General features: G+C 32.8%; 1 protein-coding gene across 2 annotated transcripts in view; it reads left to right on the top strand.

The window, feature by feature from the left end:
- The window catches only part of Dpy19l1 (dpy-19 like C-mannosyltransferase 1), a 97,928-nt gene that overhangs the window by 67,228 nt on the left and 14,790 nt on the right, over positions 1 to 15,910 (top strand). Inside the window, exons 11-16 of one of the 2 annotated variants that reach the window (XM_015490217.2) lie at positions 679 to 765; positions 2,412 to 2,471; positions 3,254 to 3,334; positions 10,392 to 10,493; positions 12,723 to 12,794; positions 14,687 to 14,736. In XM_015490217.2, coding sequence (XP_015345703.1) covers positions 679 to 765; positions 2,412 to 2,471; positions 3,254 to 3,334; positions 10,392 to 10,493; positions 12,723 to 12,794; positions 14,687 to 14,736 — 452 coding nt within the window. The remainder of the gene's footprint in view (positions 1 to 678; positions 766 to 2,411; positions 2,472 to 3,253; positions 3,335 to 10,391; positions 10,494 to 12,722; positions 12,795 to 14,686; positions 14,737 to 15,910) is intronic. The other variant, XM_015490218.2, reaches the window with a different exon arrangement.

The raw sequence follows: 15,910 nt of genomic DNA, 5'->3' as shown, positions 1-15,910 counted from the left end.
TAGCATGTTTGTAATAGGAAAAACAAACAAAATAGAACTGAAAGCCAATAATCAGAGGACCAGTTAAATAAATTGTGGGACATCTATAGAGTGAATACAAAATTTTCTAAAATTTTATTTACTTATTTATTTTTGTGCCAGGGATTGAACCTAGGAGAGCTTAATCATTGAGTCACTTCCCCGGACCTTTTTATTTATTTATTTATTTGTAATTTATTTTACTATTGAGACAGGTTCTTAATAAGTTGCTTAGAGCTTTGCTAAATTGCTGAGACTAACCTTGAACTTGCAATCCTTCTGCCTTAGCCTCCTGTCACTGATATTATAGGCATGTGCCATCACACTTGGCTCTTTCCTCAATTCTTAAACAGAATAAACTAGATTGGCTTGGATTAATGTGTAAAACTCTCTGAAACATAGTAAGAGTAAAAGCAAAACATAGTTACCTTATGAATAGATTCTCAATTGTTGCTTTTAAACAAAATGTAAAATAGAATTTATTCATTTCAGTGCCAGAAAAATGCATGAAAACCATTGTGCACAGTGTGATGTGCTGTTTTTATTATATATTCCTTTTTGAATGGTTTGAATTTTGCTTATCATGGGCATATGCAATTTTCACAATGAAGAATCAGTGATTCTCTGAATTAATTATTTATTTTTTTTGGGTTTTTCCAGATTTCTCTTGCACTTTGTTTTGTTTTGATGTTTGGGAACTCAATGTTGTTAACATCCTATTACGCTTCCTCTTTGGTAATTATTTGGGTAAGTGTTCCTTGGTACATGGCTGTTTTTTAATTTAATGGTATCAGTTTCTTTATCACTGGCTTGGGATCCATGAGGGTACAAGTTTGTTTTTCTTTTCTTTTTTCCTTTCTTTTTTTTTTCAGTTTCATTCTAAATAAGAAGTCATCTCTTCCAGAGGTAGTTGTGACTTTTTTTCCCATGGGTTTCACTATTACAGTGTTTTGCAAACCTAAGTTATTCCTTATATCTAAAATATATGCATTTTAGTATAGGCCAGTTTCTTGAAGACAAAAGCATATTACATTGTCTTAATTGGAATATGTTCTACTTTTTGAGTAATCATTTAAATTACTTTAGATTATTTTGGTTTTCTTGATTTCTAGAACCCATAACAAATTAGGAGCCTCCTATGTCTTCATCCCATTGTACAAATAATAATTATTTACAAACTAGAACCCATCAATACATTTGTAGCTCCTAATGTTTATCCCATTTTACAAATAATAATTATAAAAAAGCCCATTTTTCAAAAAATATTCCTCTTCCTAATCTGGGCTCCTACCCTTTTTAGATGTGTGACTTGAGTGTATTTAGCCACAAAAATAGTAATATAATATAGTAATACTATGTGGAAAATCAATAGCATGTTCTATGCAGTGTTTTCAACAAAAGTCATTAACTGAGTTGTTGTGCTTTTGGCAGTAATGAGTTTAGTTCTTAAAATCAGTATACTCTATAATTAGGAAATGTGATACTATACTCACTTCTATAAATTACCTGCCTACGTTAGCAAATGTTGCTATTCCTTAAGATAAAATATATAATTCCTTGTACTTGTGTACAGGGAAGTCATTGAATTGAATATTGCATGTGAATACAATCTCATCTAAGTTCATTTTGTAAGAAATTTCTTTTGAGTTCATTTGAGCTTCAACTGTGTCAGGTACACTGCTAGATGCTTGACACTGACATTGTCTTAGGTATGAATTAAGCAGATTTATGTGTACGTTCTACATGGTATATAAATAATACTAACAGTTATAGAATATAGTATATTTATGTATATTTGCCTGTGTATTGTTGTGTTTAATGATTTTGAAACCTGAATTGTATCACTTTTCTCAAATGCTCAGAAAACTTCTGAAATGACTTAATTTGGGTTCAAATATATGTGTTTTGATATCTAATTATATTTGCCAAGTTTCAATTAGGTTTTGTTCTCTAAAGGTGATATACTTTGGGAGTTCATGTACTTGGAAAGACTTTAGATTTGTCAGAGAAGTATTTAGTTGATCCAGTAAAATCACATTTGTGCTCCCAGGAGCCAGTTATTTTTAGTTTAAGTAAAATCTTATTCCTATATGACTGCTGCCTAAAATTCTGCATTTGTTACTTGCTTCTTGGTTCTTAGGTAAATCAGATATGTAAAAACAATCCTAGAAATTTCTATCTGGTGATTCTGTTTTCAATTTTGCAGAGTTACTAACTGACCTAATCTTTGGATATAATAAAGGCTATGTTTTGAAATTACTGACTACAGAAATGAGTATATAGTAATACTATGTGGAAAATCAACAGTGTGCTGAATCTTAGACGCTTGAGAGTCTATTTAGAATAATTATTTGTTTCTTGAAATTCTATTAACTATTATTTTCTCTATTCAGGGAATGCTGGCATTGAAACCACATTTTGTGAAAATAAATGTGTCTGAGCTTAGTTTATGGGTAAGAATCAGTCTATTTTAATGCATATGTTTTTTTCTTTAAAATATTTTGGTTTTATGTTTTACTTTTTTTATTATTAGAGTTTTCTGGTTATAATAGTTGTAGTTGGGTTCATCCCGACAAACTCATATATGCATGGAAATAGATTTCATTTCATGATCTCCCCTTTTCTTTCCTTTTTTCCTTCCTGTCCTCCCTCCCTTCTCCCATTCTCCTTCCTCTGCTCTACTAGACTTCCTTTCACCCATGAATTAATTTATATTTGATTGGTTCTTTATGTTATCCTCTCCTTCCCTCCCCCTTTCCTTTATTTTACTCTAGATTCTACATATAAGAGAAAACATTTGACCTTTGAGTTTTATGTTTTACCTTTAATATATCTTACAGTTTTGTTATATTTTCAGACTCAATATTAATGTACCAAATTGCCCTTTTCATGAAGCAAGTTAAGATTAGTCTGGGATAGGTAAAAAGTTCCAGTTTTATTATCCACATTTCTTTTGAGAAATGGCACATGTATAAGTAATCTCCATAGAAGGAGAATCATACAAAGCCCCAGTAAAATATATTAATTTTTGTTAATAAAATTGTAAGTATATATTTTCACTTGTAGCTAGAGTCCCTCGTTTTGGAGCACCATGCTTTATTTAAAATTGAGATACATTTTGCAGCATTTTCTTTTAGAGACATTTAAAGCTTTAAGCTATAGAATTTGAAGCATCAAAGTTCATTTTGTTTCTTTTTAAATTATTTATTTATTTATTCATTCATTTATTTTGTAGATTATCCAAGGATGTCTTTGGTTGTTTGGAACCATTATACTCAAATATTTGACATCTAGAATCTTTGGGATTGCAGATGATGTAAGTTTTCACTTAAACTTAAAAGACGTGAGAAGACTCAAAACAGGCTGAGAATGAAATTTTTGAGTTATTAAAGTGCCACTATTTAAACCTAATTCTAGGTGAAGTGTATTCACCCATTTTTTATTATTTAATATGATAGAAAGCAAATGTGATTATGTATATAGTTTTTATTCTCCAGAATTAATCTTGGCATAATTCTTTTGTATCTTTTTATATCTTCTACATCACAAATATTTAAACATTTAATGCAAGGAAACAGTAGAGATTAAAGCCCAGATTTTAAGGTCTGTGGAGCCTCTGACTTTTTTATTATCGCCTTTTGTAACAGATAAAGATGCTATCTTCAGAGCCTCAACTGGAGATCCTCACTGCTCCCACTTTGAGTTTTCTGGTCAATGTTGTGAATGCTCTATTTATAAACCATTGTAGGTAATTTAGTCTAAGTTAGGCTTATTAATAGGGGTTTTGTTTGCTTTGATGTTTGACTATGAGAAAAATTAAAATGATAAGTTTTCTGTTTTGTAACTTTCTAGAGGCTTTAAAACTTCTGCTTTGTAAACCAGTTGTTCTTTTCAGCAAAGTGCAGCCTTTAAGTTTATGAGCTCTGGTGTCAGACAGACCTAGGTTTAAATCCTAATTGTCCTGTTTTTACTTGTGAGATCTCAGGCAATAAGTATAAAGTTTTTGTGCAGAATAACATGGGGTCAGTACTTCATAAATATTCGTTGTTGTTATCATTGTTATTTTATATTACTGTTGCTATTGTCATTTATTATCATTGTGTATACATACATACATACACATTTATACACACACACCCTTAAGTGTATAATTAAGTTGTTTCCATATCTGAGGTGTTGTTAGTAGTGCTGCAATGAATGAACATGGTTGCAGGTATCTCTTCATTAGTTATTTTTCTATGGTTGGTCTAGGGATTATAATATGTATCTTAATGTATTACAATCTACTTTAGGCTAATACTGACTTAATTCAGGAAAACTATATAGTGCCTTTGCACAAGTTTATCTCCACTTTCTCCCCCTCTTATGAACTATTATGTACATCATCTATATGTAAGTGCCAACAACATAGTTATGATTATTGCATTATATGATCTTGTGTCTAGCAGAAATTGAAAGAACAAAAGTGTTTATATTGCCTTTTGTATTTATCCACATTTTTGCCATTTTTATTGTACTTAATTTCTTGCTGTGAACATGAGTTACTGCCAATTTCATTTTCTTTTAGCCTGTGGAATTTCCTTTATTAATTCTAGTCAGGCAGGTCTATAGCAGTGGATTCTCTCAGGTTTTTTTTTTTTTTTTTTTCTCTTCTGATGTTTTTATTTACCTTTATTTTTAAAGACTCATTTTGCTGTATATAAGATTATTGGTTGACAGTTATTTTCTTTCAGAACTCCGACCTCCATTTTTTTCTGAGAAGCCAATTAATATTATCTTATAAATATTAATGAAGTTAATAAAATAATATCAGTCAATCAGTATTTCCCCTATACATGATGAGTTGTTTTTCTGCTGTTGCTTTCGAGATTTTCTCTTTCACATTTAAAAGTTTGAGTATGATATGTCTGAATGTGGATCTTTTGTTCATCTTTCTAGATGTTTATTGAATTTCTATAAGTTAATTTTTCATTTGAATTAGGAAGATTTTGGTCATTATTTTTTCAAACATTGTTCATTTTTTAATGTCTCCATTAACATGTTTATGTGCTTAATATTCAGTTTTTGAAGCTTTGTTTATTTTTCTTTCTTTTTTTTCCCTTCTATTTTCTGTCTGTCTGCCGGTATTTATTTATTTACTTACTTTGGTACTGGGGTGTGTCTTAGCACTCTACCACTTAGCTACATCCCCAGTCCATGTTTTATTTTTTATTTTGAGAAGGGGTCTTGCTAGGTTGCCCAGGCTGGCTTTGAACTGGAATCCTCCTGCCTCAGTAACCTAAGTAGCTAAAATTATAGGCGTACACCTTACTCTCAGCTTGTTTGTTTTTCTTTAGTCTCTTTACTTCTAATTTTCAGATTGGATAATTTCTATTAACCTGTCTTTAAGTTTATTGATTATACTGCCTTTTGACACTGGCTGTTCTGCCCATCCTGTGAAGTGTCCATTTCAGTTATACATTTTAACCCTGAGTTTTCATTTATCAAAATTTCTATTTCCTCTTGAAATTTGCTATTTTCTGAGTCATTAGCATAATGTTTTAATTTAATTTTTAATGTGATTTTTAAAATTTCACATATTTGTAGTTTGTAAAAGCCACTTTGAAGTTTTTGTCTGCTAAGTATAATATCTGAGCCTTCTCAGAGTCACTGATTTTTATTTATTTATTTATTTTTGGTGGCACTGGGGATTGAACCCAGGGCCTGTGCATGTGATGCAAACACTCTACCAACTGAGCTATCTCTCCAGCCCTCAGAGTCAGTTTTTATTGATGAATTTTTTTCCTGAATATGTATCAGACTTTTCTATTCATTTTCATGTCTCACTAAGTTTTCCAAAACCAGGATATTTTATTTTATTTTTATTTATAAGTTTGTTCCTTCCTTCCTTCCTTCCTTCCTTCCTTCCTTCCTTCCTTCCTTCCAGTACTGGGGATTGAACCCAGAGGCTTGAGCATGCTAGGTAAACATTCTACCATTGAAGTATATACTCAGTGAGACCCTGTCTCAAAATAAAATTTTGAAAAATGATTGGGGATGTATATACTTCAGTGGTAGAATGTTTCTGTTTTTTGTTTTTGTTTTATTATTCTTACTGTTTTTTAGCCTGACTTTCTAGATGTCACTCTCCTGTCTGTATAAATTAGTGTTCAACCAGTAATCAGAATTGTAGCTCAGATATCTTGAAGCAGTATATCTTTTGTTCTTTACTGATGGATCTGAGTGTGGGTTGGTGAGCAAATTCAGAGTGCAGATTGGGTTTTTTGGTTTGTTTGTTTTTGTTTTTATTATTATTGTTGCAGGGATTGAACCCTGGGGCACTTAACTATTGAGCCACATCCCCAGCCCTTATTTTTTCTTTTGAGACAGGGTCTCATTAAGTTGCTGAGGCTGGCTTTGAGCTTGCAATCCTCCTGCCTCAGCCTCCTGAGCTGCTGGGATCATAAGTGTGAACCTCTGTGCTGCAGACTGTTTTTGAGTGTGTTGCAGTGTTTCCTAGCTTGATACTTACTAAGAAGCGCTACAAGACTCAGCATATAGTCATACTCATGACAATTATTTATTATAGTGAAGGGGAAAAGGCACAAGTCATGGGTTGGGGAGGAAACCAAGTAGAAACTTCTAACATTTCCCTACTAACAGAGTCACATGGGATGCCCTTAGATTTTCCAGCAATGAGTTGTGACAAAATGCATAAAATATTATCTACCAGGGAAACTATAGAGACTTAAGTGCCCAAGGATTTTACTGGGGGATGGTCATGTTGGCATCCTTGCCTACCACATATCAAAATTCCAGACTCCTAGAGGGAATGTAGGTTTTCATAAATAAATAAACCACATTATTAGTATACACCAGGTATAATAAGTCACTCTTACTGGTTATAGCAGTGGGAACTCTTCTAAAATCCAGGTGGCTAACTTGCAAGCAGATTTTTCAAAGGGTCACATTCAGGCCTATTTGGCCAAATAACTCATTTCTGTCCCATTTTTCCCTACCTGTCATGCCTTCTTGGGTCTTTTCTGAATGTGCGTGTCACTTTCCATCCTGTCAGCCAAAGACTCTAGGAGAGTTAGGGGTCTCTTGGATCTCCTCTGGGCATGTATGCAGGTTTCCAGTCCTCCAGGGATATGAGAACTTTTATCTGTGGCCATGATGGTTATCTTATTTTGTTTCTTTCTGTAGAATTTCTGACTAGTCTGACAGTCCTCTGTTTACCTCATTGGGATTGCAACCTAGGCTCAGACAGGAAGAAAGGCTTTTGCCTTTTATTTCTTACTGAGTTTACTGCTTTTACAGATAATACCTCTGAACTCAGGTGTGTTTTTGCTCTGTGCCCAAATCAATGCAGCTTCTTCCAGGTGAAGTTTTGGTTTCTTCCTGACCAGCTCTACCTGGTAGGACCATTGCACTGACTGATCTGGGGAGGTGGTGGTGGAACTGATGGTGAGTGGGGCAGCCTAGGCAGGAAAGCAGCATCCTACAGTTCTTACCAAAGTTTGAGTGTTTTTAAACCACTGAATAATTCTCAGTGGATTGTTTCCTTTTGGTTGATTTCTAGAACCTGATATGATTGGTAGTGGCAATTTTGTTCAATTTTATGTTGTTTGGGGGAGGGTATTTACCTGTTTTGTTTTTTTTTTTTTTACCTCTTCCATGTCTGAAAATCCCACATTGACTTATATTTGAGTTTGATCTGGCCTTGTATTCCTGGGATAAACCTTAATTGCTCACATTGTGCTATTCTTATATATTGCTGGATTTTCTAGGCTCATATTTTTATACAATTTGCCTATATTCATGATGATTAGTAATAGTTTCTTTTCTTATAATAATTTTGTCTGGTTTTGGTTTTAGAGTAATAACCCCATAAAATTGTGGGAATATATTTAGTTCTCTTGTTTTTAGAGAGAATTTCTATAGAATTGATATTTCTTCCTTATGTTAGGTAAAATTCAATATTGAAAGCCCTTAGGGCTGGGAGTTTTCTTTATGAGTAGGTTTTTCACTTCAATTTCAACATCTTTAGGAAACTTTCTAATTCATATGGAGTAAGCTTTGATAATTTAGTTGAACTTTTTTAAAAACATTATTCAATATAATTAGATTTTAAAATTACTGAAATTTTTGCATATGTGCATATATGGGAAATGTTCACTTACATATTTATTAACTTTTGAAAATTTACAAGTTCTTATTTTCTAATGTGACAGATAACATTGTATTTATTATGTTCAACTTGATGTTTTGGAATTATATATATTTATATTGATATGTATGCATATATATATATTAGTTAAATAACTAGATTTAACCATTTTATATGTGTGTGTATGTATATATGTGCCTAAGTATATACATATAAATGTACATACACTATACATTATTATATCATTAGCATTTTTGTGATAAGAGCACTTAAAATCCACCCTATTTGCATTTTTCAAAAGTATGATAAACTGTTATTAACTCTAATCACCTTGCTGTAATACATCTCCTGAATTCATTCCTCCTATCTTTTACTGTTTTCTGATCAGTAATGCAATAAAACATTTCTCCTACCACCCTTCTCCCTTCTGTTCTCTGCAGCCTCTGGGAATCATTCTTCTACTTCTGTGATAACAGATTTTTTAGATTCTCATATGAATGAGATCAAACTTGAGGGAAAACTTACCTTTTTTGTTGTCACTGCCCTTATTTTCTGGTAAATGGTTTAAAGCTAAAAATTTACTATAAGTAGGTACTTTTTGTGTATTTTACAAATTGATCATTTCATGATTGTCTTTAATCTAAAAAGTATTACATTTTATGTTATTTGGTTTCTAAATGATATGATTTTAAAAGCCATCCTAGTTATTTTCTAGTTTTATTGCATTAATCATCAGGAAAAAAAATTATCAATATTTTGGAATCAGCTAAATAAATGGTATAAGAACATTTAAAAATTTTTACAGTGTTAAAGGAAAATGTGTATGATCTCTTTGTAAAGTTCATATTCTGTAGTGTTTATGAGCTTATTAATTATATTATTCAAATTTTATGTTAATTTTGTCAGCATTTTCTGTTCTAGGGAGCAGGGTTTAACATTTCCAATGAATACTGTCAGCTTATCTGTTTCTTCCTACAGCTTTGTCAGTTTTTTTAATATATTTTGACTAGATGGTTATTTCCAAATATGTTCATGATGTGTATAATTTTGCTTTGCTGTTCATTTTACTAGCTTATAATATTATTCATTGTCTCTTTTTACATATTTTTGCTTGAATTTAGTTTTGTGAGATATTATAATAACAAACCTAGATTTCTTTGTTTCAAATTTATCTGATTTATCTTCTTCTATTCTCTGTTTTCAACTTTTCTATCTCTAAGTATATCTTTTGTAGAAAACGCAAGAGTGGATTTATTTCCTTAATCCCAATTTGAGCATCTGTCCTTTAATTAGTGAATTTAATCTCTTTGCATGTGTGGCAGTTAACATAATAGTAGGGTCCTTTTCTTCCATTTATTTGGGATTTGTTTTCTTTTGCTATTTTAGGTGCCATATATCCTCCCTACTGATTGCTTAAACTTATCACCATACATGTCTTCCCTTAGCAGACAGAGTGTTTTGCAGTGCATCATCACATTCCTACCACACTTCAGTTTCTATTCTCACTCTCTTTCATGTAGATGTCACGTGAATTTTAGGTTTGGTGTGTCTTAGATATAACTTCCCCTCTTTTCTTTTGTCTTTGCTTTTTTAGACAATAATGAAGTTTGGCAATTGTTTTGTCTTCAAGCCCTAGTTTTCTCTTTTATAAATTGAAAATAATCCCACCTCCCTTGTCTTGCTTTTTGTGGGCAGTTGTAAGTGAGTGCATTTGGTAATGTGAAGAATTACACGAGGGTTGGTTATTGGTCAAAAGGTACTTTTACTCCAACACCTTACCATTTTATTTTCTTCATGTAGTCTTTTAAATCCCATTTCCAGAGTTCAGAATTAATATTTTCCCTTCTTTACTCTATAGCCTAGGTTCCTGTATGATGGACTTAAGTCTGTCTGAGTTCCAAAACTCATACTTCCTGGTTGGCTCTAACAAAGACGAGCTGTGCATTGTCTTTCACCAGGTTTAGCACAGTGACAGGAAAACCCAGTAAGAAGACTTTGGTACATTGATGAGAGTGGAAGGTGGGATGGTGTTGGAGCTATCATTGATCAGCAAAAGAAAGGGCTGCTGTGAGAGGGAATAGCACTTAACGACAACAAAAAAGTCTAGTATGGGAACAGTGAGCTCTGTAATGCAGTAAAAACTATTGTAAATACTTGTAAGATTAAAGTGCATTATGACAATAATTAGTTTAATGTAATGGTTCCTCACTTTATTTCTTAATAGGCTCATATTGGCAACTTATTAACATCAAAATTCTTCAGTTATAAGGATTTTGATACTTTATTGTATACCTGTGCAGCAGAGTTCGACTTTATGGAAAAGGAGGTAAGATGTGATTTCTAGTTTTCTTTCAATGGATTTTAGCCCCTATATTTTTCATTAAGGGTTCCCTGTTATTTCAGATTCTATATGTGCTCTTATCTCAGTTTAAAGGAAAAGGAAAATCTGGCAGCTTTAAGGAAGATGTTTCTGTTTACATTAGTACAGCTCCCTGAAATATATGGTCTCTTTTCATTTTGATAATTTCGAAATATGCATTCAGACTAGCCACAGTTTTTTGGATGAGTAAACACAGGGGCATTTTCAAGTTCTGTCTTATTAGTGACAGCCCTCTCAAGCTTTTACATTTCCATTCATTTTGTGGTGGTTTGAATGATCTCATTGCTTTTAAATATCATTGAGCACAGGTTTTCATTCCAACAATGTTTCTCTTTCTAAAACTTTATTCATATGTTTAGAAGGAAACCAGAGAGTAGGTTAGTGGATTTGAGATAGAAGTCTGCAATATTACTTAATGGTCTTGAACAAGTGAATCTCATTCTTTGTGTTATAGTTTACTAGTTTCTAGTGGCACACTACAAGCAGATATTGTGAAGATAAAATGAGATGTTATAGAAAGTATTTTTGGTATTTTAAATAAAATATTATTTGGGAATACTTTATAAGCTGGTTTGGTTCAATACACATGTATATATTTGCCATTTAAACACCAGCAATGTGGCACTGATTTCTTGAATTTTATTATCTGTTACGGCTGTATGTATGAATGTATTAAATTGGCCAACAGTGGTGGGCGTGGTGGCACATACCTATAATCCCAGAGGATGGGGAGGCTGAAGCAGGAGGACTGTGAATTCAAAGCCAGCCTCGGAAATATAAAATAGTGCTTAGGAGGTGGCTCGGTGGTCAAATGCCCCTGAGTTCAATCCCCGGTACCAAAAAAAAAAAAAAAAATGGCCAACAGTATTTTATGGACATACTTGTTTCCTCTGCAGTACCACTGTGTTATCCCATTGTCCTGAGTTTCAAACCAGTGGACAATAGTGCAAACTTACCCACCAACCATTCTGTGCTGAGTATATCCTGAAGATGTCCAGCTTACTCCACTTGGTCTTTCAGTTTTCACTTATTGTGTTTATGGTTTTGACATATAATGGCTGGTTAAAGTTTTATGAATGATGGTGTTGAACCTGCTGAAAGAATCAAAAGAGTATCTTGTAACACATTAAAATACATATTCACAGAAGGTAAAGCCTCCTTCAGGGAAGTGGCAAAGGAAATAGAAGGTAAACTCCTTCTTCTCCACACCAGTGGAGAAGCAGGATATGGTAGAAGTCCCTTAATATTATTGAAGACATCGTATGTGCCACTACAACCTGAGAGTATTAATTAGTTCTGTGATGAAGCAAATTGTTTACCAAGGCATAGCAGACTTCAGTCAACTTGAAGCAAACAGAAAAGCTGTTGGCAGCATGCCGTTCCCCATCTCCATGGGTATCTGAATTCAGGAACTGTGCTTCTGAGACACAGTCCTGAGGTGCCATTTTAGGGAATGTACATCCATACAGTGCGGAGGAAGGACAGTTTTAGCAAGTTATTCCCTATTATGATACCATACTAACATGTAATGTTTGAGATGTATTATGGAGTAAATAAAATGATAGGATATTATTTACCTATAATTAACACACAAAGTATAAGAGATCAAAATTTAACAGTGGTTTGGGGTGGAGAGATAATCGAGAGGTACACAGTATTATGATGTGTAGAGGCTTTGTTATTAACATTTTTGTAGTTTTTTATTTGTTATTAAAGCAAATGTAAAAATATCTTTTTGTTTCCTTCATAAGTATTTGTCATATGTATATTTTTTGTGTGTTGGGAGGGGATGAATGAATCAAAAAGATTGTGGATACCCCCCACAAAATGCACAGGGAAGCTTGATCCACTTAAAGGCTCTCTACTTAATCTCAGATGAGTAGTAAGCAAGTAGCATGCAAAAAATGAAAAGCAATCTCTGCTCACATTTCACACTTACAAGTACTTGGGAACTGTATTTTAGTATTTCCAGCTCAATGCTTTGGTGAAATTTGTTTCTATGGAAATGCACCTTCATTTTTATGATGAGAGTCAGTAGTAGATTGGACCTTTGATAGGTGGAATGTTCATATTTCTCTTCTTATGCTTTTAGAAATTTACCTGTTTCATTATTTGAAATAATTTTATTTAGTGAAACTACATTTCCATCTAATAAAGCATCTCTCTCAATTGCAGACTCCTCTGAGATATACAAAGACTTTGTTGCTCCCAGCTGTACTTGTAGTATTCATTGCAATCGTTAGAAAGGTATGCATGTCACTTTAGGTCTATTTCTTACAATAAAATATTCACTTGTTTTTGCATAATACTTGCATATATTTGGCTATTTAATAATCAGTGTTTTGTATTGATTTATTGAAACATTCTATATTTTCTTATTAATAGCCTTTGATGAATGTTTAGGAATCTTAAAAATATTTTGTTCTCTGCTACTGTAACATAGACATAGGAACAGGGTGACTCAAGTTTGATAGTCATCTAGTTTTGGAAGACATGATCAGAGACTGTATTAACCCAGATACAAGTTAGTTTTGCCTATGCAAATTATTACTTTTAACTTCTATGTAATATTTCCCTCGAAATATTTAACATATACCTTTCTAGATGATTTGATTAGTGTCAGTGACTTTTGAATTGTCTTTATTCAAAAGAAAAAAAAAAGAATTAACGATGTACTGATGAGCTAGATAATGTTTAGGCTTCCAGGTTGGCTTTGATAATGCAATTCTAAGCCTACATGTAAACCAAGCCCAAGAGGGTCCAGTCTTCAGGGAAGAACAGGTATGATACTCTCAATGTTTTTAGTAATTTGTAAACATTGTAACTCTTGAGTATTTTAAGAGAATGTATTGATATTAACCTGTGATCAAATAAAGAGGCAGTAAGCCCTAAAAGTTCTGATTTGTAACTAGTGATTGATGTGTTAACTCAATATCATATATTTGTAGAATATTATGGACTATAATTATTTCTCATACATTTAGTCTGTGCTTTGTACACTCTCAAAACATTTTTTACATGCACATCTCAATTGGTTATTGACATCCCTATGGGGTAGGTAGATATTACCATCCCCATTTGACACATGCTGATTTAGAAGATTATTGTGTCCACTAAAATATAAGGAAAGAACAAGATGGGCTGTACACCATCTCCTTCAGTGAGCGCTGTGTAGTTTTCAACTTTGTACTCACTTTTCAATTTCAGTCAGGTCATAGTTCCCACTGTGTGCCAGGCACATGCCTGCTTTGCTCTTTTGTATACTTACTTACTGGTGTGCACCTGGTAGATACTGAAAAAATATTGGACATTGACCATCCAGAATGTGTTCATAAGACAGCAACCTGGATGGCAAGAGATAACAGAAACTATTAGATCAGGTTAAGAAAGCTGGGGTATTTGGTTAAAGAAGAAAAGATGCAAATAGAGAAAGGATAATTATTTTCAAATATTTAGAAGTTTCCCATTTATAAGATTACATTTATTCTGGTTCCTTAAAGTTATGGCCAATTCCAGGAAGGAAAGACTTCAAACCATAAATGATCTTGGCTAATTAGGAAAGTGTTACAGATTCAAGCAGCAGCTAGGTAATATTGCCAAGGTCTGGAAACTGTTGGCAATGCTGTAGAAACATCCATATTGGGATAGGATTTAGATCAGATGACTTCCCAGTTACTATTAAGTACAACAGAATAGCGAGTAATTTTGGCTTTTGAATGCTCTGACTGTAATTATGTCTGAGCCAGTTCTCTAGTTTTGTATATATGTGATTAAGGACAGATAATTCCCAACACCTTTGCATAATGGAAGCAGTACCAAATGTGGATCTGAAGCCAGAAGATCTGGTTTCAAGATCAGCAGTGCTTCTTAGTAGTTGTCTTCCTTTAGGGAGATCCTTCAGAGCTTCTTGCTTACTTACTAAAGGAGAGTAGTATAACTTACCTAATAGGAATATTGAGTACTATATATGAGCAAATATTATACAAATATAAGTTTATATTGCTGTAAATTACTATTTTTGAGTGTTCTGTTATTTCCATACTTAGCATATTTTCAACTAAGAGTTTTAAAGTTTAGAAGATGCTGTAAATTGTTTTCTTAAATTGTCTTTACTAAAGTGTTTAAAAATCTATTTACAGATTATTAGTGATATGTGGAGCATCTTAGCTAAACAACAGACACATATAAGGTAAACATGTTATTAAGAATTTTGTAGGGGCTGGGGTTGTGGCTCAGTAGTGGAGCGCTTGCCAGGCACATGTGAGGCACTGGGTTCAATTCTCAGCACCATATAAAAATAAATAAATAAATAAGAGTATTGTGTCCATCTACAACTAAAAATATTTAAAGAAAATAATTTTGTTATCTCTTCTATTTATTAGCTATTTAATTTTATATTTACGTTTTGTGTACTCAGCATTTGATAATTTATATTTTTTATTATTTTCATTCCTCCTCTTAGCTTTTCTCATTGTTCCCTGCTTGTGGAGAGCACAGCACATCAATTATGTATCCCTCACATTTTATTTACTACAATGTTACAGGAGCCCTGCACATCTTCTGTACTTGAAGGACATAGTTTTCTCAGTTAATTAGGGAAAATAAATTTTTCTGCAAGTGGTTTTTGGACCAATGAACTGCCTATTTTTGAGAAATGAGCAGTATAATATAAAACTGGGATTCATACCTCACTTTTTACATGAAGTCAATTCCAGATAAAGCCAATATTAAAATATAGTAAAAACAAAAATAAACACAGAGAATATGCTTACAATATTAGACTAAAAGCTTTTTTTTACATAAAAGATTTGTAAAAATAATATCCAGTACATACTGGAATAAATAGGTGGGAGTACAGTTTAGCAGTACATAGCAAACAATGCAGTAGGCCTGGAGTTTAGCCAGCAGATTCCCACAATGTAAATTAATTGTATAGAAATGCTCATGGAAATGTAGAAATAATGGTAAAAATATGTTTAGTATGTTATCTATCATGGGCAATGTGAAAAAAATTAAACAACCAGAATATGTATTAGGAAGGAATTGACTTAATTTTGATCCAGTCATAGAGTGGAATGTTGAGCCATCTTGATGAAAACAGTTTCATCATCCATCAGTAGATTTAAAAATTGCCAAACAATATACATGTAGAACAATTATACTTTTATTTAAATATGAAGACTTTATATGTTTACTTATTCATAGGAGTGACCTGGAAGGATAAAATCCACAACTGTTAAGATATGGGAGTGGAAGATTGAGTGAAGGATGTTTTAATTTTATTCTTTTGAATTTGGGGATGTGGGCAGGTAGGGATTGTTGACTTACTTTTTGTGTGTCTGAATTTTCTTTTATAGCACGAA

Source organism: Marmota marmota, unplaced genomic scaffold, assembly GCF_001458135.2.
Source record: "Marmota marmota marmota unplaced genomic scaffold, marMar, whole genome shotgun sequence".
Taxonomy (NCBI): domain Eukaryota; kingdom Metazoa; phylum Chordata; class Mammalia; order Rodentia; family Sciuridae; genus Marmota; species Marmota marmota.
Note: the sequence above shows the minus strand (reverse complement) of the source record. Positions and strands in the feature narration are given on the sequence as shown.